Genomic DNA, 27,736 nt, shown 5'->3' on the forward strand with positions numbered 1-27,736 from the left:
TACTGGGTCAAATTAGGTGCACCCAATACCACTTACACTCGTATCATAAAATGATATTTTCTTGAGTAAATCACCGAATATTGAGCCAATGTGTTGGGTGGGGCTAAATCATATCGGTGACCAAGCAGGACTAGTCGACAGCAGATCAATTGAGGGCGCTGTTGCGTAATACGTCCACGTATAACTCGTCGATGTTTGACTTCGAGTCCGAGATTTGTGGCATAGTAAAACCATCTGATTTTGCACGGAAGGGATTAAATTTGATCTCAGAGTAAGTTCTACGCTGTGAAATAGAAACAAGTGTTGAGTTAACCTATTGTGTACGTATTATAATTCGGAAGTTGTGAACTACAGTAAGTTAAATAAATTGTGCCCAGTTTCCGGACGTATGCCTGCATTGATGATCAACTGCATAAGGCCCCTCCCAAAAAGTCTCCGGTTTCTGGTATGGAGCTTGCCCAAAAAGTGGTGCGGCGAAGCGGCTTTTCTTACCGTTTTTTCTTCTTCAAATATCGGCTGATGACTGGAGATAGTGCCCGACTGAATGCAAATATATGGGTAATCCTAGACCCGTGAACGTGGCGTTGTATACAAGCCACGTTCACGGGTCTAGGGTAATCCTTACTTTTAGGACCCCGTTCCTATATAGGAAGGGAAAGACTCACCAAAACAGTTGACTGAATGACACTCAAAATTGACATTCTGATACTTCTTGGCACATCTGAACAATTGGCAATGACACCTTCTTGAATATCAGCAGGTTTAATTTTGTGGAAAGAGGGCAGGGCTTTGATTTATGAGGGAAATTCAGGGGTAAAAGACGACGATGACAACCAGAAAACAGACTCAAAAACCAAGATGGCAAACCTGAAAGCTTGATGCGATGAAAGCTTGATGCTGATTGGCTGATAAAAAATAAACATCTTATTTATTTTTAGTCTGGTTCCCAGACCAAATGATTCAGGAAAAGTCAGAATCTTTTGGTCTGAGAACCAGACTAACTTATTTATTTTTCTGTTTTAGCCTCTGAAGAAGAACTTGCTAAGTTCGCAACGTCAGGCCACATTAATTTTAGATTTATTTATTTTTAGTCTGGTTCCCAGACCAAAAGATTCAGGAGTAGTCAGAATCTTTTGGTCTGGGAACCAGACTCATTAATTTTTTTAGCAGCCAATCAGCATCGGGCTTTCATTATGTAGGGCTTTCACGCGTGTGAGAACTACAACATGCACGTCTGACTGCGAAAAAAGGTAGGAAAGTCACATTTTATTCGAAAGTGCTTTCAAAATTACAACTTACATGAGTTTATATGAAGAAAAAAGACTGCTTTAGACTGCAAAAGTCACTTTGGTACTGGACAGTCATCTTCAAAAAAGTCAGTTTTGAACAGAACTTGTTAAAAATAGAGGTGTCCTAAAAGTAAGGATTACCAATAGGCCTATATGGGAGTCAAGAGAGAGAGGCCAAAATAAAGCATATTCTCGATCGTATTTATTCGTAACCCAAATTGTGCATAGTCCTAGAACTATGAGGCTCCTCGGCACAATTGCAGAATACATGTACCCCGCCACTCGATCTATCCACCTCGTAGCCGGCTATGAGGTCACGGTTGATTGACCTCAATAAACATTCTCAGTGCTACTTGTATGTACTATGCGTCATGCTCCATTGCACTCCCACTTCGTGACCGCCTAGCCGCCAACAGGGTAGTTGGTTTGGACTTAGAATTTTTTTCAGCAACTCCCATTCATTTTGTGTTGCTTCGTTCTCAAATAATGGACCCCCACTCAGTATCCGCGTAGCTGGCATGGACTTGAATTGTTTCTTTTCCAGTGATTCCAACCGCGTAGCCAGAGATTTTAGGGGTGTAATTCCAAGTGGTGGGGTATTCTGCAATTATTCCGGCTCCTCATAGTGTAGACCCGTGAACGTGGCGTTGTAGTTTACAAGCCACATTCACGGGTCTACACGTAGTGTAGCTCTACTGAGTGGAGCGTTGAATTACGGGTACCCCAGCCTCCATACCAACGCTCCACCGATTTGCCATACTTTGGTGACACCGTCACAGTAGCATAGTCACAAAGCCACGCGAGGACAAAAAGACCCCCCAAAAAACGGTAAAGAGAATACAAATGAGAGGGACAGTTATCCTGGATTGATCTATATATTCTTGATATTCCATTATATTGTTCCCAAACAGCGAAAAATTTGAAAAAAAAAACACCGGCAAAATAGTCTGAAAACTTACAGCTCAACGTGTTTGCAGGGAGGCTCAGTTCTTGAATCGACTTGTCGAATGAGGGCGTCTGACGTGACGTCACCGTCCTTGCTCGATCGCGAAGAAAAACAAGTCGCGCTTTATCAACGACTGTTTCGTGTAATAATACGTGCTCCGATCCGCGCCGCGCCGTACGACAGTATGGGCTTTGAACACACCCAAGGAGCACGTATTATTACACGAAACAGTCATTGATAAAACGATGATTTTCGGTTCGCTCGGAGCGCGGGGGGGGGGGGGGGGGGGGGGGGGGTACGGTACAAGCGAAATGATAGTATGCGCATGCGTACAAGTGCATGTACCGTACCCCCCGCGGCGCGCTCCGAGCGAACCGAAAATCATTCGCTCGATCATATGCGTGCACGTTTCAAGTGTCAGGTTGGCTCAGTGCGGAAAGGGCATATTTTCATCATTGTGGCCTAAAAACCGACAGAATCCACCTATGTTAGTTCTGCGCATGATATGCGAGTATGTCAAGAGATAAAGTACGGAGTATACGGGGCAAACTGTGCAGCGGTTCTGTGTGAAATGTCTCCATTTTGATGGACGTTTTTGTACTTTATTAGTGTTTGGTGCTGCAGGCAATTTTGCGGGCTTCTTGATCTATGAGGCTCCACTACGTGGAGCCTCATAGTTCTACGAGTAAATTGTGCAGCAGCAGGATTCCAGTCAAACCAGTGAGCTTGGGGGTTTTGACATTTAATGAGACATCATCTTTCATTGAAAAAAACTTTCATTTTCATTTTGTTGACACGCATGGCTACAGTGATGCACGCATACCAGAAACCGGAGACTTTTTTGGGGGGCCTAATTGTCTTTAGTTTACTTTTTTTAACTAAAATATGAAAAATATTGATGATTTCGGTGGCTTCTTCACAAAAACTGTCCAGTGCCACACTGTCATGGCTTTGTTGTGGTTATTGTGTGCTTGTGCCGATCAGCCAATCAGATTATTCCTGGATTATTCAAGTCGATCATTAGCTTCAGGAATGACTATGGTATGAGGTATGTTTAAGATAGTGGATATTGCCGGAGGTAATGCCGGCAAGCTAACGTTTACTAAAGGTTTGCCGTCGGCAATCCATATCAACAGAGGGCGCTGTACTCTCTATGATAGGGCTGAATTATAAGAGTGTATATCCCGCAAGCTAACGTTTACTAAAGGTTTGCCGTCTCCGGCAAAATATCCACTGCCTATGTTTAATGGAATCTGGGTTGGGATAGAGGTAGCCCCATAAATGTGGCCAATTTACTGGACTACCTCCGTAAATAAAGGCCACACTTCCACCATGTACAAAAACATGTCGAACTTTGTCAAATTTTGATTTGACATTTAGGCTTAGTTTGTAGTTTATTTTTGCTTTAGAAGCATACTCACCCTCTTTATAGGCTAATCAGAAAGTGCAGCCTTTTTCAGATTTTTCTGTGAAATTTCCAACTTCGTTTGCACAGGTTTACGTATCAAAATTTCAACATGAAATTTCACGAAAAGTAGACATCTGAAAAAGGCAGCACTTTTTGATTAGCCTATAAAGAGGGTGAGTATGCTTCTTAAGCAAAAATAAACTACAAACTAAGCTTAAATGTGAAAATCCAAATTTGACTAAGTTCTACATGTTTTTGTACATGGAGGAAGTGTGACCTTTATTTACGGAGGTAGTCCAGTAAATGGGCCACATTTATGGGGCTAGGATAGAGGGGAAAAATGACCATTTTGTGGAGACCGTTTTTTTAGGGTCTCGTACAATCTCACATTTACAATGTAGTTTTGTCTCCAGCATTACATGTGAATTCCTAATGAGCATGTCAGCTGGAGTTACTCAAGCTACAAGACGCCTAGCAAGTTACTCTACAGAAACAGAATTCAACTTTTCCTGGCCATTTACCAGTAGGCCTACCTATCTGGAAAGAATGTTGCATCCATTCAGATGCCACTTTTATCATCATAATCTCAATGAAGGTCAGTCATTGCAAAAATGTTGAAAAGACGTGAATCTGGGACTGAGAAACATTTCCAGTTTTGTTAGAAGGTATTTTGAAAGTTTTGACTCGCCATAGCCTTTGTACAAAAAGAAGTGGCGTCTGGATACTACAATGTACATTCTTTCAAAGTATCGGAAAAAATGTTACAACCTGACGCCACTTTTTTCTTCAAATATCTTCTCAATGAAGGTCAGTCATTGCAAAAAAGATAAGACATGAATCTGGCACTGAGAAACATTTCCAATTTTGTTAGGAAATACTTTAAAAATGTCCTGAGTCTCCAAAGACTTTGTACACAACCGCTGAAGTGGCGTCAGTTTGCAACATATTTTACCAAGAATCTTCCATGGTAAATATCAAGTAAAAAACAAGCAGTCCTGATTTCAATTTCCTCAAAATCCACTAGGTTTCCTGACATTTGGCCACTGTGTGGCTTGCACAAACAATACGGAAGAGGTCCAGTAGTTTCAGCCACATTAAAAAATCATGACATTTATGGCCGGGGCTAAACTAGGCCTAGCCCCATAAAATGTGGCTGCAACCCAAAGCACTCTTCTTTTAATTCTGTTTTTTGTTGTTGCAATTTTGAACAGCATCTCTTGGGAGAAAATGTAACTTTCATATGCATTTTGCAGTTGAAGTGAATCAACACGGTTTTGCACACTCACATTGCCTCAAGGTCATGGCCATATTTAATTTAAAAATACAGTGGAACGCCGCTATAACGAACGTCGCGGGATCCACAGATAATGTTTGTAATAGCGATCGTTCGGCATAGCGATTTTAAGCTGCCGGTGCTCGGTACTCCCTTTTCAATAAATAGCGACCTTCATAACTTCACCATACATGCCCTGGTAGTTACTGAAAGATGACTTCGAACACGTGCCGACTAATGCATTATGTAATTACAGTTTTGAACTTGCTAAGTTGCTACCTACATCATACATGTACATCTTCTATGCCTTGGGGAATTAATAGCCACTTGTCGCTCATCTGTTATTCATCAGTTTTCAACAACAATGTTCGGTTGGTTTTGTACACAAAAATCTGGAGCCAAGGACGATGTTCGGTATAGCCGAATGTTCGGTATGGCGGTGTTCGGTATAGCGACGTTCCACTGTAATCAAAATCCTGCCCTCTATCAACAACATCCCTGTTGACTTGAAACATCGCTGACTACTTGGGTGAGTCCCATAACCTACAGTTTGAAGTTTGTTCTCTTATATGAACAGGGCCTGTAACTACACAATCACCCATGTAAATGTTGTTCCCAAAGTTGGATCAAACAGGGGACTGAACTTCATCTCTGTCCCAAACAGTTGCGAAAGAAGAACTTCAAATTTTCAAAAGAACTTGACACAAAAGCATCCCAGCGAGTTCCAATATGGAACCAGATATGGTCAACCCCTTCGCCCTGCTGCAGTCCGCCACAGAAGAGACCCCAGAGGTCATGAAAGGTCAAAGTTCAGAGGTCGTGCCGGCAATCAGCGCAGCTGATGAAAGCAAGGAGGACAAGAATCCAGGGTCAGAGGTGAAAGACGAGAGTGCGGCGTCAGAGGCACAGAAGGTTCAGGCAGTGGACCGGATGATACAGACAGTTTTTCTGGTCACCGTTGATCACGGTAAAATAAAATATTAATTTTTGTTGTTGTTGTAAATATCTTTACAGGTACACGTTTTTGGTCCTCATAATCAACTTGGAGGACTAGTCGTTAATACAGTCTCGCATGTTTCTTTATCCAAAAGTTGTTTGCAGAGCGTATGGGCTAAAATCACCATGTGTGCAAGGCCAAGTAAAAAAAAAAAGAAGTTTATCATCCCCGCCAGCTACTTCTTTTTCCGCTTATCATATATTTGCAGTATCATTTCGGAACATCACTTGACACCGTGACCCTGTGCACAAATCCTATGAGACTGGTCTGAAAATTCCAAGTGTTTTCTCAGTAAATGCTTAAATATTTTCCCTGTTAAACTTGACTTTTTAGGTCATGTTATTGCTTTCTAATGGCTGATAGGTCACTGCAGGGAAAAATTAGTGATGTCCATGTATTGAATTCCTCCCATAATGGGTCTTTTTACTTGTTTTCCAAAAAAAATTGCAGCCATGCAAGTTCAAAATTTTGTTGAAAAGGGTAACAGCTCTTTTAGACACAAAAGTATCAACAAAAGAGTGGAGAAAAGGGCAGGATCCGTGCGCCATCTTAGAAAATCCGCCATCTTGGGAAAAAAAAAAATGGGCTGCCCTTTTTCTAAAAGCTCTTGCGAGAAACTTTTTTGTTCAATGTGGTCTAAGTCTCAAATTGGCGTTGGAATTTCGAAACTGTTTTTAAATATGATTCAAAGTATTTTTCCTTTGACATCTTTTTTTCTTCAGAGAACGAGACAAGTGACCGAGGTATGCCGCCTCGCTGCGTGTACCTGGTGGAAACGGCCGACGCCCTGAAGGAAGAAAATGGCGGGACGTGGAACTGGCTGGGCTGGGATGTCATTGATCGGGTGGGTTTTCTTTTGGTTGATGGATTTGGCAGCTTTTCCGGAATCCGGATGCAAAATTCCATTGTACAAAGCATTGAACGTAGCACCTGCTGCCTGGCTCCGTAAACATGTTTCAAATAGTCAGACTTCCTCTGCATTTACACAATGTAAAGACACACTGCGAAAATTGGCACGGTACATCTTTCAACTCATATCAAATCCTTTGTGGTCAAAAGGACCCCATGTAAACCGGCGAAAAGCGCACAGCCAGATGACCTTGGACATAGAGATAAGAGCTCCCGGGCTCTGTGTATACACTAGCACGGCCTAGCACGTGTACAATAAACAGACCCTGCGCGCTGAGCCATGAGCAACGGCAAATGTTATTGGAGTTTAGATGTACAATTCTTTAGTAAGTGAATACACGCGAGCCTAAACCTCAACCAATCACAATAAGGGTTATATTATTGGAAAGTTGACGAGACGAAGAAAAATGACTCGGAGATCTAAGGTCCCAGGTGGCGCTATTTAACGTTGTGATGATGTTAATGGACCAGTTCTTGGCTGAACGTGTGGTTTACACACAAAACAGGCTGATTTTTGACTAAAAATGCAGTGTTGGTTTTGCTAAATGTTTACCTAATGGAACCTAGATTCCCGTCCTAAGACCAAAGTTTTTATCGCTGTTTCAGGCCATCTTTGAGAGGATACTTCTTGAGGACCCTGCCTTCCATGTCATCAACATGAGCTCTGCCTCCCTGAGCTGTACGGTGGAGGAGCAAGAGGCAGGAGAGAAGGAAGTGATGCGATACCTGCTGGCTTGCTACAGGAGGAGTGTCCAACAATCCAAGGCAAACAAGGTGAGGGCACAAGCACAAACACACAGTCATGTTTTACTATACTCTCGAGGACAATGCTTTGTCTTTTCCTTTGTCCCTGTAATTTAACACTCTCCCATAGACTAAGCACACAAACGCACGACCGAGGACCGATTTCAACAAAAGATGAACTCTCGAGGACAACAAAGAATCTGTTGTTCTCCCTTTGTCTGTCTGTCCTCGGGTGTATATAGTTCACGTACATATTGACTGGCTGTTGAGGTCACTAGTGCATGAATGTGCACCCCAAGGTGATTTAATACCTGCTGGCTTGCCACAGGAGGAGTGTCCAACAATCCAAGGCAAACAAGGTGAGGGCACAAGCACAAACATATTGACTGGCTGTGAGGTGACTAGTGCATAAATATGCACCCCAAGGTGATTTAATACCTGCTGGCTTGCCACAGGAGGAGTGTACAACAATCCAAGGCAAACAAGGTGAAGGCACAAGCACAAACATATTGACTGGCTGTGAGGTGACTAGTGCATGAATATGCACCCCAAGGTGATTTAATACCTGCTGGCTTGCTACAGGAGGAGTGTACAACAATCCAAGGCAAACAAGGTGAGGGCACAAGCGCTAACATATTGACTGGCTGTGAGGTGACTAGTGCATGAATATGCACCCCAAGGTGATGGAATACCTGCTGGCTTGCTACAGGAGGAGTGTCCAACAATCCAAGGCAAACAAGGTGAGGGCACAAGCACAAACATATTGACTGGCTGTGAGGTGACTAGTGCATGAATATGCACCCCAAGGTGATGGAATACCTGCTGGCTTGCCACAGGAGGAGTGTGCAACAATCCAAGGCAAACAAGGTGAGGGTACAAGCACTAACATATTGACTGGCTGTGAGGTGACTAGTGCATGAATATGCACCCCAAGGTGATTTAATACCTGCTGGCTTGCTACAGGAGGAGTGTACAACAATCCAAGGCAGACAAGGTGAGGGCACAAGCACAAACATGTTGACTGGCTGTGAGGTGACTAGTGCATGAATGTGCACCCCAAGGTGATTTAATACCTGCTGGCTTGCTACAGGAGGAGTGTACAACAATCCAAGGCAGACAAGGTGAGGGCACAAGCACAAACATGTTGACTGGCTGTGAGGTGACTAGTGCATGAATGTGCACCCCAAGGTGATTTAATACCTGCTGGCTTGCTACAGGAGGAGTGTACAACAATCCAAGGCAAGGTTACTAATACAAACATATTGACTGGCTGTGAGGTCACTAGTACAGGACTATGCACCCCTATGTGATGCAATCCTTTTTAACAGGAGGAGTATACAACAATTCAAGACACACATACATACAAGGTGAGGTCAGTGTTACAAACATATTGACTGGCTGTCAGGTCACTAGTGCACAACTATGCACCTTAAGGTGATGCAATACTTGCAAGCTTTCCACAGGAGGAGTGTAAAATGATCCAGGGCAAACAAGGTGAGGTCACTCGTACAAACATATTGACTGGTGACTAGAATAGTGCACAACTATGCAGTGTTGTAGGAATTGAGTCCAGCTGTCCAGGACTTGGGACTCCATCTCGAGTTGCAATTTCGGTATTAAACTCAGACTCTACTTGAGTCACGTCGGCAAAGACTCGTACTCAGACTCGAACTCGACCATCATAACTCAGACTTGACGCTAATGAATTGTAAATAGCGGGACACATATTTTTGTACCCCCAAAATATTACCTTTTAAAAACGTAATTCCGATGTTTATTCTCCAAAAGTAGCATTAAAGCAACGCTAGAAATGTTTAGCACACGAACTGTACTGCACCCCTCTCCAGGTGGTGTTGCAAATAATAATGTTTGTTGCTGTGCCAGGTTTCTGACTTCACAGCCAATTGATACATGTGGATCACGTGAAGTGTTAACAAACCAATTGTTTTGAATTGCCAATTGAACTCTGACCTTTTATCTCAGGGTGACCTCCATGAATATGCAGAGTGCTGTCGGCGAGTCGTCATCTCCAATGCAGTGACAAGCTTGTTGACCCCGGAGCTGTTTAATGGGCAAGACCTGCATGCACAGACCATGACTACACTCCTGCAGATGTTTGCAAGTGGAGGTATGGTGTGATGACCATACAACTATGGAGGAATCCTGACACATGATCACTCTGCATTAATACAAGGCCCCCTTCAATGGAGAAAAACCATTGTGCACACTATTACACAAAGCAACTGCCTCGTGACTGATTATCTGACCAGTAGCTAGCACAATGCTTTTGCCATTGAAGGGGGCCTCCATGAAAGAAGTCATATCGTTCCCGTATTGGCCTATATTAGATTTACCAGAGGGCACTCACCGTACACAATGTAGCCAGCTGGGCGCTTCAAAGTTTGTACACAAACCTGATAATATGCCCAAATCTAAAGTGCACTGTCAGTAAATGAAGGTTTCATTTTGCGCTATGTAAACAACCCCAACCCCCGTCAGATTTTCTTCAGGTTCCATGCTAAATCCAACAAAATCCAACATAGTTGAAATGAGAACCACGCTAAATGCAAGAAAGTGAAACAAAATGCAACAGTGTATTCAGTTGCATTGTGCAGTGAACTCGGTCCAAACCAGCCCTGGCATTACAAAGTTAACCCTGCTAAATACAACCAAATGTAAGAGTGAATTCTGCTTTATCAGCCTTGGCACCATGAGCAGTTTCCCTGCTTAATGCAACAAGATGCGACGAAGCATGGGGACTTGAGTTGACTCCTGATATGCAACAACATGCAACAGTGGATTCTGTTGTATTAGCTTTGGCACTATGGGCAGTTAGCCTGCTTAATGCAACAAGATGCAACGAAGCATGGGGACTTGAGTTGATGCCTGATATGCAACAACATGCAACAGTGGATTCTGTTGTATTAGCTTTGGCACTATGGGCAGTTAGCCTGCTTAATGCAACAAGATGCAACGAAGCATGGGGACTTGAGTTGATGCCTGATATGCAACAACATGCAACAATGGATTCTGTTGTATTAGCTTTGGCACTATGGGCAGTTAGCCTGCTTAATGCAACAAGATGCAACAAAGCATGGGGACTTGAGTTGATGCCTGATATGCAACAACATGCAACAGTGGTTTCTGTTGTATTAGCCTTGGAACTTAGGGCAGTTAGCCAGCTTAATGCAACAACATGCTACCAAGCACAGTGACTTGAGTTGACTGCTGAATGCAACGGAATGCAACAACTTTTTACCACTATTTGCTTTCTGTTGCATTTACTATGGGTAGGGTTAAGATATGTGCATTAGTAAGCAGGAGCCTGTGTATTCCAAAGCAAACTTGTGATATTTTTGAAATGCAAAATTATACCATTGAAGGGCAAAACCCATTATTGGATAGCATGTAATATCTGGCTAATGCAGAATTACATTTCGCTAGTCATTGAGAAGCTGCTCCTACCACTCTTGACTTTTTTTCCCTCTCAGAAATCGACCACGTCTTCAACTTTCTGCTGGAAGTGGTTGATGCAGTCTTGTTGGACGAAGACCTACAATTGGCCGACGCGTTCGTTCCGTTGCTAGACCTCCTGTACAAACAGATGACGGAAAATCCGTCGCTGTCGGACGCCAGGAATGCCGCCTTCTGTGCTGTGCTGGAGCTGTTCACGAGACGGACAAGCTTAGCAAACGTAAGCCTGTCAGTTTTCATCAAAAATGTCCTGAATACATCTATGGAGTATAGTGTATATGAGGTTCATTTACATGGAACGCAGTATCCATGATGTATTGTGGTGTCAACAAATGTATCGTGTTGTCAACTCTGCTTTGCATTTTGCTTCCATATAAGGTATGAAGCAGCCTCTAAGATGTGAATTTTGTCCCCCCCTCATTTAGATTCTAATGGATCACGTCACGCCCAAGGACCATAAAAAAGCCAAGAGTTATGAGCAGACAGTCCTAGGCATCCCACTGTCTCTGTCGTGCGTGCCCAGGCATCAACAGCCGACTGAGTTCTTCACCAAACCATCCAGGGCAACGCAGAGGGAGCACAGTGCAACACAGGAATTTTTATGGCAGGTGGGTTTGTGTTCAAAATTCAACGTAACTGCAACCTAAAGTTTGCAACCTTAACACCAAGTGTATGCAACACAACCTACGGGTCATATCAGATAAGATAAAATGCAACGTACATGTAAAACAGGAATTCTTACGGCAGGTGGGTTTATGTTCAAAATTTGACGTGACTGCAACCTAATGTTTGCGTCTTTATCTTAATGTTTGCATGAACACAACCTACAGGTCATATTTACAACGTAAGACAGGAATTCTTATGGCGGGCATTTATATGTGAGATTTTCAAATTGCAACGTTAGTGCAATGTTAAGTTTGAAACCTTAACACAATGTGTATGCAACACAACCTACGGGTCATATTTACAACGTAAGACCGGAATTCTTATGGCTGGTGTGTACATGCGTATGTGGAATTTTCAAACTGCAATGTTACTACAACGTAAAATTCTCAACCTTAAAACACTGTAAACACAGCGTAGAATTTAAATTCAGATATCGAGTCCTGCTCAGATAATTTCATTCAATTTTTGTCATACCTTTTGATGGTTTGCATGTTTCGCAGCCAATGGCCCTACTGAATGACAGGATGTATGAAGTTTTCAAAGGGATCTTCAAGTCTTCGACGGCTAATAAGAACAGACTACTGTCCTGGCTGGGCAACTGTCTACATGCAAATGCAGGTATGGACACTATTCCTCATACATAGTTATGATCTAGTGAGTCCTGGTTGGTGTTAATAATCCTCCTAAAGGCCGGTTCATATATCATGCAAATGCGATGCCAATTTGACGTCACGAAGCGTTCGCTGCGAAACTCGCCAAAGTTGAAATGTGTTAAACTTTTGCGAATTTGCAGCGCGAAAACTTGCCCTGACATCAGTGTTTCCCCTGCCCATTTAAACGTGAGGCGGGCCACCTCGCTACTTTCAGTGACCACCTCGCTCAATTTTTGCCAATATCACCACCTCGCTGTGAAGATTTGCAATAAAGGAAATACTAGTCGAACAATTTTCCTTTTGTGTAATTTATGAGCGTTTTCCTTGACCTCTATGTTTCAAGAACTCACAATTCAGATGTGTAAATGGAATCATCTCGCATTTAGTTGTAAGGGCAGCATCTTTTTGAGTTTGCAAACTGCGTCAATTTTGTTTCAATCATCAATTTGGATTTTTACCACCTCGCTCATTTCATTAGCTAGGGGAAACACTGCCTGACATCACAAATTCTCGCTTGCGTTCGCGCCGAGATAATCAGCATATTCATTACTCAAGCCAGCACCGTGTTTGGGCAATTGCTTACCTTATAGGCTCCGTGCACAATTACGCCCTCAAGGGTAAGAAAGGCATTCAAATACATTGCCGTCGACACCTGACCCTAATGCAAAGACACTATGGCTTTGCGCACATTCGGAATAAAACAAGTCGTATGGTGGGTAGTTTGCACCATACATGCATGAACCAATATGTGCACGCAGTGTGTCTTGTCCAAGGGGATCTCAAAAGTGGTAAGAAAGCACCTTCTCGTGATAGCACACGGAGCCCATAAGAGGGTTCTTTGCCTTGACGGAATGTCAAAGGGAACGTACATTTGCTTTTGCTGTAATTTTCAGAAATAAATGGATCTGGAGGATTAATATGTTATAGAAAATATTGTTAAACTGACTTGTTTCACGTTTTGGGCTTGTAGATGCTGGAAAAAACCAAGAAAACCTATCATGTTTTTGTAGTCTGGTTCCCTGACCCCACTGAAAATGAAACAGAGCAATTAATACACTTGGGGAATTGTAAGCTCAGAGAATTGTAAGCTCAGTTCACAGTTGTGTAATCAATTGCAAAGAAAAGTCAGAATAACTAAATATGACAACTCAGGAACAGTTTTTGAAAAAAGCCAGTTTTCTCCAACTCTGGTCGGCCGACCAGCGTTGGAAAAATACAGTTTTTCTTGAAACTGTCAGCACACCAGGAGCCATGATTTTAAAGGATGATTTAATTAGACTCTCAGTCCCTAACAATTCAGTAAGGTATTTCGTGATAATTCGATCGTTTCATTTTTTGATGTCTGCAAATGTTGTATCTTCCCTTTAACTTTGCATTCCTTGGAGCATGTAGCCACTCATCCTTGTGGTAATGTACACATTTGAACAAAGACAGAGGTTGCAGCTTATCGGAGGGTCCAGTAGTGCAAGGGTAAGGCGACACAGCATGATTGGGTTTTCTCGGCCGTTTTGAACAAATCTCTCTTCTGCAGGTCGGGGTAAACTTTGGTCAAGGGAGATGCAGAATTTCGGCCAGGTCTACGCAAGCGACGCTTTCTTTATGAACCTAGGTGCGGTCATGGTGCGATTCTGCGCCCCGTTCACTGCGCCGGACTCCAGCAAGATTCTCAGCGTGGACCTCAGCTACAGCCGGCTGGAGCTGAGCAGTACCGCTGGGGAGGAGGAGATGAACGACAAAGGAGTGCATCTCAGAGGTAATGGACAGCACCTAGGAATGACCTTGTAATGACCCTGATATGACCCAAGAGTGACCTTAAGTATGACGTGAGGATGACCTTTGTCAATGGGCAAGTTCGATCAAGGACTACAGTTTACCATAGTTCGACTAACTCTGATCGAACTCGCGCTAGTCGACATTGGTTGGACTAGTCTAGTCAACTATTCAGGACCAGCCTACCGCGGCTGGCCACGCAACGATTTATAGCTGGCTATCAATAGCTATTTTCATAGCAAAGCGCAGAGGCGACCAACTGTCAACAAAAATGGCGGAAAAATTAAACTGTGAGTGCTAAATTTCATTTTCATTGCATAGCTTTTCCCTGTTAGTTTACAATTTTGTCACTTTTGTCACCATTGCACAACAGTTATGGCGATTATGTAAGGTGTCAGTAAATTACACAATCAGTATTATTTGTGTGAATAAACAGAAACATCAAGTGTTGACTGCCATTTTTTGACGGTCGTTGACATGACAATAGTTTGACTAGAGTCATTCGCACTTCACCTTCAGTGCGCATGCGCCAGTTACGTCAAGAACCAACCACTAGTTAACCCGTTCTTGATCAAACTTGGCCTTTACTAAAGATGTAACGCCCTGGCACAAGCAAAAATAAGACAAATTGCGACACTCTCTTGTCTTCTTGATCCCAAGGACTCCCCAAAGAGACTTGCCTCATCAAGTTAGCCGACGACACAGAAGGCGGGAGGAATCCCACTGCCTCTCCCGCCCTCCCCACCAACCCGCCGTACAAGTTCACCACGGAGGTCTTCTTCCTGGCCCAGCGCTGCCTGAACCTGGGCTACCACAGCGTGCTGGAGCGCTTCAACCGCCTCAACCGGGAGCTGCACCGCATCCAGGAGGTCTATCAGGAGATGCAGCGATTGGGGGCGGCGGGAGGAAGCAACCCGGCCGTGGAGAGGCTAAGGGAACAGATGGACATCGGTGAGTGCTCAGTGGAATTAGTGCTGATAGGGCAATGACGGAAACACGGAAAACAAGTCGGTATAAAATGAGAGGCTAAGGGAACAGATGGACATCGGTGAGTGCTCAGTGGAATTGGCGCTGATTGACTAAGAAGGGCGATGACGGAAACGCGGAAAACAAGTCGGTATAAAATGAGAGGCTTGGGGAAGAGATGGACATTAATGAATTTTTTTTTTGGGGGGGGGAAGAAACGGCTCACTTTTTTTTCAAATATTTTAAAAACATGCTATTGAGATATAGATGAAGTATAGTCGTGTTCCCTAACGTGGCGCACTTCGAAGCTTACCCAACTTTCCTCGTGTAGTGTTGCCAAACCTCTTTGTTGATAAACCTCAAATTCATGCAGTGAAATGCTGGTACTTTTACCTTTTTAATGCTTGCTATTTAACCTCTGTGAACAGTTTCGGTTTCATAAAATTTAATCCGAAATGCAAAAACGGTCGCGTCCGGAAATTGGGCACAAATTGGCGGAGTGTTCCCTAACGTGGTGCACTTGAATAAATCTCAAAAAATTCCAAATTAACATTTAAGAATTTCTGTAAACTTGACAAATTCTGATAAATCATTACTATCTTTACTTACAAACCCAGCCAGATGTTTGTCAGAAAATTATTTTCTTATTTTTCGGGGCATTTTCAAAGGGTTCACTTTGCACTTGAAAATAAAATCGGAAAATCACGCCAAAAGAATTTTTTCTTTTAACTTTGTAACTGGTAAATAAACTCGCGATTTATGAACGGGAGTGTTTAGAGCTTGATGAAATTTCACTTTCTGTGAAATTTCAGTTAAAACTTTTGCTCTAGCTAGGCACTACAGGCGAAAAATCAAAGTGCGCCACGTTAGGGGCCGCGCCACGTTAGGGTACATCAACAATACTACTTTACCATTCATACACAGTGTCCATATCAACATTTACTGTCATGATGTAAAAATTCTATCCTAACTGCCAGTTCACAAGTAATGTTCTTTTCCCCTAGCCATGGCCCTGTTTCTATCTCTAAAGACGGCCCTCCTAGAGCCCCAGCTAATCCAGCACAGTTGGAACCTCCACCTAGCCACGGCCCGCCTCCTAATCCAGCTGGCCACCACCGACGACCGGACCACCCTCCGGACCCCCTCATACCCCTTACCCCCGGGGGAGGACGGGGGCTCGGCTCCCCCCTGCCTGGCCTACGTGCCCGAGTTCCTAGCCGAGAATCTGACCAACTTTCTGCAGTTCCTGCGCCGATTCGCCGAGCAGAAGTTCGAGGACGGGGCCGAGTCACTGGGTCACCTCATGACCTTTATCGTGACCTTTATGGGGAGCAAAGGTCGGATGAACAACCCCCATCTGCGAGCCAAGCTGGCCGAGGTGTTGGAGGGTCTCATCCCGCCCAAGGAGCAGTCAAAATCTATCGTGACATCGTAAGAAATGCAGAGCTTATTAATAATAATAACGGGTACTTATATAGCGCTTTTAACTAAGATCAAAGCGCTTTACATTATTATTACCCCTGATCAGTGGGCTAATTAAACATTCCAAATACCATCTCAGCTCCCTGGGGAGTATACAGCTCGATGCTGCCTGTTAGGCGCAAGGAAGCTAATTCAATCACAATAACCATCTCTGCCCTCATAGGTACCCATTTACTCCTGGGTGGAGAGAAGCAATGAGTGACAAAGTGCCTTGCCCAAGGGCACACGCACCATGACCCCAGGCTGGACTCAAACCCACAACCTGCAGAGTTACCCGCAGACCACGAATTCAATGCCCATAACCACGAGGCCACAGCACTCCACAGCTTATTTCAAAATGCAAGAAAGGTCATTTTGTTAATACCTTTGTAGACTCCCGCTCTGTCCCGGCTGCCCAAAGTCAACTTGGACCATAGTTAAACTCAATTTAAGAATACAGTAAAGCGAAAAATGAAGATTAGAAACAGCTGTGATATTGCTTTTTCTTGAAAGTTTCATAATTGTGGAAATCTTTCACTTTTTCAATTGGATATATCACATTTTTGAAATATACTCTTTAAATGCATCCAGGTTTTTTTGTGTGTGAGAGAGTCTCTTTAACAATCCTTACCCTCAACAAAGCTGCTAGTTCGTACATTGTATGAAAAATTAGTAAATTTCCAGACTAATGAAAGTAGTACAGTAACATGAATTTACTGTTGAAAGTTATGAATCTATAATTGTCAACCTGAAAACTTGTAAATGCAAACATAATTTTATGAATGTGTTTAAAAATACCAAAGTAAGGCCAAAAAAAAAAATAAGTCGGTCTCTGGTCAGCGCGCGCGTCGATTTTAATCATGCGCGTCGATCTTTTTTTTTCCAAAATGTTCCGCGGTAGCTCCAACAGCGCCCTCTATTTCCGCACCTCCTCAATTTTTTTTACGAAAGAGCACCAAGGAATGGGAAATTGCACCAAGGCAAATGATCGAAAGCACCAAGGCAAATTATGGAGGACACCAATGTACTTGAGGACACCAAACAAGCAAAATAGTACCTACCTTGTCTGTACAATCCGAGCTTGAAGAAAAAAAAAAAAAAAAAAAAAAAAAAAAGCCGCATGGCCGCGTCAATTCCGGAACTTTGGTCTGACCAGAGACCGAATATTTTTTTTTTTTGGCCTAACCTACCAAAATAATTACCAAAAAAATTACTTGCAGATCGTACTGGTACTAAACACCTCGTGAAATTATTTCGTCTGGCTTGCTGTCATTTGGAAGAAATCAGGAAATGTAAAGTGATATCCAACAATCAGTTACTTGACTGATTTTTGGAAATAGAGTTCCATAGACGAAATGGCATTGGCCGTGAACAAAACGGTGTGCATGGTTTGTCACTGTTTTCTCCAAACTTGTAATATCCACTGCGCTGAAACTTCAACAGGTTAGGTTTTGAACATTCTTCTTTGGATTTAGAGTGGTGTTATTATTGTAAACAAACATAATGCGTAAGCATCAAATGATCCTATATGCCTTTAAAGCCAGAGTCCATCATTTGCAGCTATCCCAAAAGTAACTGGCGTAATTATTGTTGAAAAACATACTTGGTTGAAAGATAGTAAGGGGACAAAATTCCCTGTGAAATTATTCTTTCTGGCAAGCTGTCACTTTGAAGAAATCAACGAAAGAAGGCCTTTCCAACGGTGCGTCTTAAGAAGCACCGTTGGAAATTTCCGTAAGTAGTTCGTTTTTTTATTCGGCGAAGCGCGCGCAAGCGTTGACACGACGCACACGCGTGCGCAGTTGCTATAATTCGTGGGATCAGTGCGCGACATCGCGTAGCTGCAATCGGCTCAGTGAGAACGTGTCTCGGACGCTGAATTCAGGCCCAATTCAAAACATGATTCAGCAACTTTTGATTTGAAATCGAGATCCTAGAATGTTGTTTTTCTCGAAATACACAGCTGAAGCTGAGCTGAAACTTCATCAGGTTAGTTGTTCAGCACCCTTCTTTAGATTTTGAGCACTTTTGTTGCTTCAAACGAACAAAATGCACAAATTACAAATGATGGACTGTACCTTTAAGTCTACCCTCTCTCGTCATATGTTCTTCCTAGATTCCATCGGGAGAAAGTGTTCCAGGAACATCCCCTCCTCCCTCTGGTCTCGCGTTCCTTGCTGAGCATCTACGTGGACATTGAGTTCTCGGGCGATGACCACGCCTTTGAGCAGAAGTTCAACTACCGACGGCCCATGTACCACATCCTCAAGTACCTCTGGAGCTTGGAGAAACACAGACAGTCCATGAAGGTTCGAACATTTCTTTCCTTTTGATCTTTTGGTGGTTACAGAGGACCTGCCTAGCATCCTCTAAGCACCTATTATCATTATTTCCTTTTCCAACACAGTCAAGTTTTCATATTGTTTTTCCGAATCTGTAATACAGGGTGAGTAAAAAACAACGATACCCAAATTTCGGGACCATTGTTTTAGTGAAGTTCTGCATGTAGCACTCTCAAAATCTAGGATTTGAAAGCCCAATTCATAAGCTTTCTTTTAGTACAAGAATCATTCAAATCACTCTTGTACTTTTCAAGTTACGGAATTTTAAACACAACCGCCGTTTTAAGGTTCTGTCCACGGATCACAAAAAAGTTCCGTGTTCTTTCAGCAAAACAAAAATAAATCACATAAGGATGTGTGTGAATTGTTTTCGTTTTGCTGAAAGAACACACACGTTTTGAGCAGAGTGCGCGCCATGCATTGCAATGGTAAATGGAACTAGAGTGTTACTTCGTGAAAACGAAAATTGCCACTTTTGTGCAAAAGTTGCCGTGGATAATCAGCGTAATTATTCAAGTAAAGCTCTTGAAGCTTTGAAACTTCGTGCAATGGTAGGCCTTGATGAATAATGTTTAAAAATGTAAAAAACTGAAAATCAAAAAAAAATGTGGAGTGTTACTTCGTGGTGTCGGTGACGAATTAAAAAAAGGTTGGAGTTGCCCAAGACGATTGATGTTCTTTTTCCCGCCCTTTTTTGAAACCCAGGAAATAGCTGCAGAGGCTTTGCTGTCCATGGAGGCTGCCACTGCGCCCCTGTTCCTTCGCTTCATCAATCTTCTCATCAACGACGCCATCTTTATGCTGGACGAGGCGATGGATGTGAGTACCCGCTTGGATCTGTAGTCTGGTTCACAGACGAGACAATTATTCCCGATGCCCACGTATAAATTACAACACTGTTAAAACCTGTCACCTGATCGATTTTAACTTGGGGTATTTCAAAAGAAATGCATTCCATTGTACAACATTTTGAAAACATTGGGAATTAATGATTATATAACCGACATACAGATCCTTGTCATTTGATTGGTGGAACTCACATCACGTGACATTTGTTATTGCTCCCATTCATGCCGCGGCTCAAAAAGTACTATCCGCCCATGGGGAATGGGAAATACTATTCAACAGTTAGGATCATGACGCAGTATTTGTGTGCAAATGCATGCTGGTACGCGTGTGCGCGTTCAGCGTTGCGCGTAGCGCGTATTGTTCCAAAGAGCCAGTGCTACAGCGTTGGGTTCAAACATTTTCGTGAAAGGGTGGTTTGGAAGAGAGAAATACATTTTCCTCCAGTTTTGTATTGAAAAAAAGTTCAAATATATCAAATGACAAGGATCTATATGTTAGTTATATAAAACAAATAATGAGTGGCTTTAAATTGTGAAATGGGGAGGAATATTATCGCTCGGTAAAATCTGGACTTTTCTAGTTCACTTGGCTTCGCCTCGTGAAATGGAAAAGTCCAGATTTTACTTTGCGATAATATTCCTCCCATTCCACGCTGAGCCACTCAATATTTGTATACTATTATAATAATAAAAATGTTGACCTCAACTTCCGTTCAATCGATCAACGGATAGCAATTGGGTGAATTCAAACACGGGAGCCTGTGAAAAACTAGTCAGTGTTTGGTACCAAGACATAATATGTGAACATGGACTGGCAACTCATGCATGCTCTATGGGCTCCATGCGCCGACGAAAGAGGGCGCCCTTTTACCTAACAATGATGTCCCATGGGCGGGACATTTCGCTGGTTGACGTGCACCGTTCCTTGTGTGTGACGCACGTACACCAGGGGATTTGTACTATGTACACGCAGTGGCCGCGCTTCGCGGCAAATGAATTGCAGTCAGGCAAGATGGCGTCGGTCGGTCACCCCCAACTGTACTCTCTTTGCCGGTGAGGGGGTACTGGTGAACAGACCGGATATTTGATCCACAATGATCTGCCCTTTGTAGAACCTGAAGCAGATCAAGGAGATGCAGCACCAGCGTGACAGCGGCGAGTGGCGCAGTCTGCGGCCCCAGGACCTGCAGCAGCGGGAGAGCACGCTGCGCACCAACGGCAGCATTGCACGCTTCTTCAACGTCATGTCCAACGAGTCCATGAACATCCTCAACTTCATCACCAGTGGTGAGTAGACTATTGAAATCCAACTATTTTTTTCTCTTGTTTTTTTTTTTTGGGGGGGGGGGGAGGTGGTGGTGGAGGAAAGAGGCAAAAAACAAAACTGTATGTATTGAGTTATTGAGCAATATTGAGTTATGACATTACTCAGGGAATTTTTTACTGAGATGAGATTTTATTTTCCATTATGTAAATAATTAACATACATTTGTGATTTGGAGAAGGAGGAGGAACCCTTGATTTTCATTTTTGTTCACAAAAACCTGGTAATTTTGCCCCAAGTCGTGTGTGTATGATATCACATGCTGCTAACAGCGAAGAACAACAATTCACTACAGAAAGATAGGAAGTTCACCTCAAAAGTTGAAAATTTCACTGTATTATGAATTGATGCATGGTTGCTGGTGCCAGCCTAGTCTGCTTGTTGTGCCTATGGGCTCCTTGCACAAGTACCCCCTCTACGGTAAAACAGGTAAGGCCGGGCAGTGCTATTGTATAGGTTTACCCAAAATGCTAGTAATTCAATTCAATTCAATTCAATTTATTTATTCTCATCATGTAAAAACATGAAACTTGTCTCCTCGTTCTGCACACGTATAGTCGTATACACATTAAAAAAACTTCAAATTAAAAACATAAAAACATATACATGTATATATGTACAAATAGACGTAACAATATGAAAAAACTAACACGAGTACACGTAACCAGAAATAGAACAACAAATTTAGCCTAATTAAATAACTAAATAAATAAAATATCTGGATTGATAGAGCTATATGTATAATGACAAAAGCCTGTTGCACAAAAAAATGGGAAGGGAACAATGACAAGCCAGGGGAGGGGGGGGGGATATAAGAAAGCCAGGGGGATATGAGCGGGGAGAAAGGAAACAGGGAAAGGGTTGGAACTTATATGTACGAGGGGTATAAACACACACGTTAACATCGCGATTTAAAAAGCATCATCTATTATAAGTCTGATTAAAAACACAGGCTAAATTGGGCTAAATTGAATAAAATTTGTGTGCATTCCGGACTTGGTTTTCTTGGATACTGCAGTGAATGTAGTCCATGATTTGCCTGGTCGAGTCTAGTTTATTATTCCTGTATGACCCACTGTTCTTGTATTCCAGAGATCAAGACCATCTTTGTGCATCCTGTCATGGTGGATCGAGTGGCAGCCATGTTTAATGACTTTCTACTCAAGTTGGTAAGTTTAAGATTGTATTCGTATATACCTAAGGCCAAAAAACAAAGTCTCTGGTTTCTGGTATGCGGGCGCGTCGCTGTAGCCATGCGCGTCTGCAAAATAAAAAAGTTTTTTTTTCAATGAAAGATGATGTCTCAAAACCGCCAAACTCACTGGTTTGACTGGAATCCTGCTGCTGCACAATTTTAACGTGTTTTTAGATTGGGTTATGGTCGAGAATAAGCTTTATGTGGCCTCTCTGGACTCCCATATATTTGCACTAAGTTTAGTCGGGCACCATTTGCAGTCATCAGCCGTCATTTGAAGCAAAAAAATCAGGTAAAAAAAAAAAAGAAGCCGCGTCGCCGCACCACTTTTTGGGCAAGCTCCATACCAGAAACTGGAGACTTTTTTTGGGTGGCCTAAGACAGTTTACCCATTCCTATTAGTTGAGAGCCCGTCATATCACGTTGGTGGTTTTAAACCGCTGATGAAACACTTGCTGGCAGGCCTTGAATTTGGTAATTTTTAGGGCAAGGCCACTTTGGCCTTGAACGAAGCAACATTATAGAGGGCACCAAGGCCAGTAGGTAGGGCACTATAAAGGCCAAATAATATCTGCAGAAGGGGCAAGGAGGGCGGCTAAAACAAATGTGACTATTTATATCGGCCATCGTGTAGTGTTGGGCCCCTCTTTAGTTTCGATCAAGTTAGAGTCAAGGGTCTTTTTTTATCATTCAAAAAATTACCTTTTCAACCTAAAGCAGACTTCTCTCAGTTCAAATAACACGTTTTTTTGTAATTTTGAACAGATTTTTTGGGGTAGAAATTACGGTTTTTGTACGCGGTTTTATGGTTGGTGCCGTGTGATCGCCATCTTTATTTTCGTGTTGCTTATTGTTATTGACATCGTCATTTTAACCCCAAACTTCCCTCAAAACTTCAAAACCCTTTCCTCTATCTACCGGTATGACATACCTGCGTGTTCTTAATGTTGCCAACTAGTTTGGTCAGTCAAATAAATTAAAAAGTGGATTTTGTTCTCTGAGTGAACCGGGCCCATAATACACATGATCGCCAAATCCTCTACAAATCCTCCAAACAAATCACCTTTTGGAGACAAAATTACGACCTGAAACTTAGCAGTACACTTCAGACAAATACAAAATTGAAAATGTGCAAAAGTAAGAAATTAAGAATGAAAGTGTGCAAAATAAAGGGGGAAAAAAAATCACCCAACGTAATTTTATTGTCAAACCTCCATTTCAAGCTCTGCCTGTAACTGTCTGTTTTTGAAAGATCACTTCACGAATTTAAGATGTTTTTAACCTAGGTTGGTCCGAAGATGGGTGCGTTGAAGGTCAAGAATTTTGACGAGTTTGAGTTCAAGCCGGGCAGCCTGGTCAAGCACATTTGCCAGGTCTACCTGAATCTCGGCGACAACGCAGAATTCTGCGCGGCCGTTTCGCGGGACGGACGCTCCTATTCTTCGTCCCTGTTTGTACGGGCGGACCGCGTCCTGAAGAAGATCATCGCCCCCATTGAGATGATCGAGGAGATGACAGCCTTTGAAGATCGAGTCAGGGTAGGAATTTATGGAGAGAGATATTTTTGTTTTGCGATTCAAAAATCCTCAGAACAGACTTAAACGACAACTTTGTCAAGGACCATTTGTGGTTGACCTAATAAATCAAATTATTTTGTTTGTCTTAGTTTTCTTCAACTGCTGATAATACCAATAATAAAAGATACTCATAATGCACTTTTAACTAAAGTTCAGTACATTATTATTACCCCTGATCATCAGGCCAATGGGGGGAAAGGGAACAATTCGGGCGATTCACAATGCGATGCGCCACCAAGAGTTTGCCATTGAGAGTCCATTTTTCAAGTTTATGGTCGAACAAAACACGGCCCATTTGAATGAGTGTCAGTAGACAAGTTGAGCTAATTTGTTATAGATTGGGGCATAATGTTCTGCCGACCTGCAAAAAAACCCACCATGTTGAAAAAAAGAAAAGAAATGGACAAACATGTACTCGAATCATACACTTACAAAACTACCGACCGGAAAAACTAACAATTTGAAATGTCATGCGCTGCGAATTTATCGACCATCTCCCACAATGCACTGGGAGAATGAACTCTCCATAGTAAACTCTTGGTGGCACACTGCATTGTGAACCACCCGAATTGTTCCCTTTCCCCCCATTGGCCTGATGATCAGGGGTAATAATAATGTACTGAACTTTAGTTAAAAGTGCATTCATAAATACCTCAGACAGTTTAGCTATTCCTATTGGTCGAGAGCCCGTCACGTGGCCGGTCTTAAACGGATGATAAAGACATGGCTAGCTGGTCTTAAACACTTTTCCAGTGTCACAATAAAATGTGGACTCCTAAAAATCCAGTGCCTCTTACCGTTTCATTGGTTGAACGTTCACAATCCTCACGTAGGCATGCGCAACACTACATACGAGTCAGAATTTTATAGCTCTAAATTCAAAACGCAACGCCCCAGGTGCGTTCTGCGTGACATCGCGCAGAACATGCTAGGCGCGCGTCAATCTCCATAAAAGGGTTGTTTACATCTTACTCTCCAGCTGAACACTCCATTATTTTGCTAGAGGGATGTTTCAAAAAGCATTAAGTGAACTTGTTGAACAAAATCGGGATTTTTGAACGAATTATTTGATATTTTTTTACGGATAAGGTATTTATGAATGGGAATAAATATGTGCTCGGTCGGTATTTATCACTCTGTTTAATACCGCTTAGAGTCTGGGTGCTGATAATTACCCTCGCCTCCGGCTCTGGTAATTATCAGCACCCAGACTCTAAGCGGTATTAAACAGAGTGATAAAAACCTCTCGAGCACACATTTATTCCCTTATTATAAGTATCTTTTATAATTGGTATTATCAGCAGTTGAAGAAAACTAAAACAAAAAACAACAATTGGATTTATTATGCAGGACCCAGAATATCTTTCTTTTTCTTGTTGCAGGCCATGGCAGCCAAACAAGAAGAGGAGGAAGAGACGTTCGCTGATGCCCCTGATGAGTTCATTGACCCTTTGACCTTTACCCTCATGAGTGACCCCGTGACCCTGCCCTCCTCCCGGACGGTGATGGACCGAGCTGTCATAGCCAGGCATTTGCTCAGGTGAGAAGGATACAGTAAACTCCGGCTAAGTCGGCACTCTCGGGACCCGAGAATTTGTGACAACTTACGCGAATGCCTATATCTGCTGTGAGTCGTCATTTTGCTGACTTACATGAATGGTCTTTTGCACACATGATTCATTGCACTAATTGGCTTTGATTTACCCAGGATTATCTCCTTAATGCTTGAGTTGAATCCAGCAAATCAATCCTCGAATTGTATCATCACGTTTGGGGTATTGATAGTGGAGACCACGATACATATGTAGGTGCACAGTAACGAATTAAATGCAGCACTAGTCATTCAAAATGGACAGAGCGCATGTGTACAGCCTAGAGGGGCACTGGTATTGATACGTTCACGATACATATGCGATGTATGCAGTAGGACACCCTTTTTCGTCACCGATGCATGCAGCGATCACGGGCCGTGCGAAACCACTTTTCACTCGACACTTTGCCAACTGCAGTACAGGAAGTCGATGCCAATGCGTGATTTGTTGAATGCCGACTTACACAAAGGATTTTGTAATGCTTTATACGGAAAGGGGACCGAGAGTAACACGACGACTTGAGCGAAATGGCGACTTATAAATCGGGACTCTAGTCAGACGGCCGACGTGAGCGATTTGACGAGTTGTACGATGTCGGTTTAGCAGGAGTTTACTGTACTTTCATCAGTACCTGCTATGATTTTGCACATATTGTTGAGGGTTTCAAAAAGGGTGGGGCGTGTCAATTCGGAAGAAAAACAAGTTTGGAGATAAACGCAAGAGAAGTTATTTGATTGTAAAATTGCCAAATGTACCACAGTCCATCTACTCCATGAAGTGATAATTCCCACATGATTCTTTAAGAGCTTACCTGTTTAGTGAACCCAATAATAAATTATGAAACTGTGGTGAATTGGCCAAAAGATGGCCGTCTTTTCGTGAAAAAGCGAAATTCCAGGCGACCTACTTTTACACTCTTCTGTGCAATTCTGTGTCAAAGCAAGGCAGAATGGTTTTTAGAAGAAAACACCTTGAGACTTAAAAAAGTTAAATTTTGACATTCGAAATAAAAATGAAAAAAAAATTGTACCTTCGTGAAAACAGTGACGACATATGTGGTCAGAATCTTATGTCTTGAACACAAACATTTGTGATCTACTGTGGCCAAATGAGGAATGTCTCCCAAAACCTTGCTTTGGGTAATCGACGCCTGAAGTCGGATATAGCAGAAAAATCATGTCGAAATTGATATTGGTTGTTTTGTATTTTTGAGTAGTCAAGGTATCCAAGATTTACACTATACATTTTTTGTTAAGGAAAAAGTACCCCCAAAAGTGGAAAAACTGAAAACCGTTTATCACTGCCATTGGCGGCGCAATGCATATCTTTTTTTTTTCAAAGCTGTTTTTCTCAAAATTAGGTTGGCGAAGATTGGCGGGACACTGTCGAAGTTCCTGCGACATATCTTTGGAATAAATTCAGCTACAGAAATAAATTTGGTTTCATTGGGAAGCCAATGATCAGGCATGCAACTTTTCCTCGGATCAGCTGATTTCTTCTTTTGTTACTTCCCATGTGTGCCATTGAAAATAGAAAAACACTGTACAAAGTCTAGGAAAAATTTGAATTTTCTCTATTTTTGTGATTTCCCAGTTGCATGCCTGAATGATTTGCCCTTTAACATGATGTATATAACTTGAAAAGTCAAAGGTGGGGGTTATTCCTCATTATGCTATGGCAGGTCACATTTGTGAAATCTTGACATGTGCATGCAAAGTCAGAATTTCAAAGTTCTTAAGTCATTGCAGACAGGGCAAAGATTGGTTCAGCTCTCTCAAATCTCTCTGAAATATTCCTGTAAAATTTTTTCAAATTTTATCAAATTGTGAGATTTTTGATATGTTTCTGATATTTCAGTGACCACACGGATCCGTTCAACCGGTCGCCATTGACCATGGATGAAGTGGTGACCAATGACGAACTGCGTAAAAAGATAGAAGCCTGGAAGCAGGAAAACTCCAAAAAGAAATGAAGTAAAACTAGAAGCAGAAGAGTTGTAATCACATCGATCTCAAGGCAAGTCACAAGTACGTCACAAGAGTTAGGGGTGAACTGTGACAAGGGAAAACCTTAGGGGTAGCATGGATGGCTTGTGCGTAAAGCGCTCGCCTCTCACCAAGGTGACCACGGTTCGAATCCTGGCCGCAGATCCTGGCCTCGGATTCTGGCCTGGCCGGGGATCACATGTGAGTAGAGTTGTGCCTTGGTTCTCTCCTGTGCCACGAGGGTTGTTCTCCGGGCCCTCCGGTTTTCCTCCCTCCGGAAAAATCAAACACTTTCGATCTCAGGCTGTGCTCCGTGG

At 42.6% G+C, this 27,736-nt stretch overlaps 1 protein-coding gene across 4 annotated transcripts; it reads left to right on the forward strand.

Moving 5' to 3' along the window:
- Positions 1-200: 200 nt before the first annotated feature.
- Positions 201-27,736, forward strand: LOC119735789 (ubiquitin conjugation factor E4 A-like). 4 transcript variants are annotated; one of them, XM_038209721.1, is made up of 18 exons: positions 201-271; positions 5,494-5,883; positions 6,636-6,757; positions 7,429-7,596; positions 9,550-9,694; positions 11,058-11,260; positions 11,466-11,648; positions 12,207-12,324; positions 13,891-14,112; positions 14,790-15,080; positions 16,100-16,526; positions 18,673-18,865; positions 19,604-19,717; positions 20,859-21,033; positions 22,163-22,239; positions 23,552-23,803; positions 25,225-25,382; positions 27,292-27,736. In XM_038209721.1, exons 2-18 carry the CDS (start codon positions 5,646-5,648, stop codon positions 27,404-27,406), a joined length of 3,201 nt encoding a protein of 1,066 aa, XP_038065649.1. In that variant the 5' UTR covers positions 201-271; positions 5,494-5,645; the 3' UTR covers positions 27,407-27,736. The 4 variants fall into 4 exon arrangements, with proteins under 4 accessions (XP_038065649.1, XP_038065652.1, XP_038065650.1 ...); XM_038209724.1 differs by lacking the exons at positions 201-271; positions 5,494-5,883; positions 6,636-6,757; positions 7,429-7,596 and adding an exon at positions 8,084-8,179; XM_038209722.1 differs by lacking the exons at positions 201-271; positions 5,494-5,883; positions 6,636-6,757; positions 7,429-7,596 and adding an exon at positions 8,220-8,306.

The sequence above is a fragment of the Patiria miniata genome, unplaced genomic scaffold (genome assembly GCF_015706575.1).
Source record: "Patiria miniata isolate m_02_andy unplaced genomic scaffold, ASM1570657v1 HiC_scaffold_29, whole genome shotgun sequence".
Taxonomy (NCBI): Eukaryota; Metazoa; Echinodermata; class Asteroidea; order Valvatida; family Asterinidae; genus Patiria; species Patiria miniata.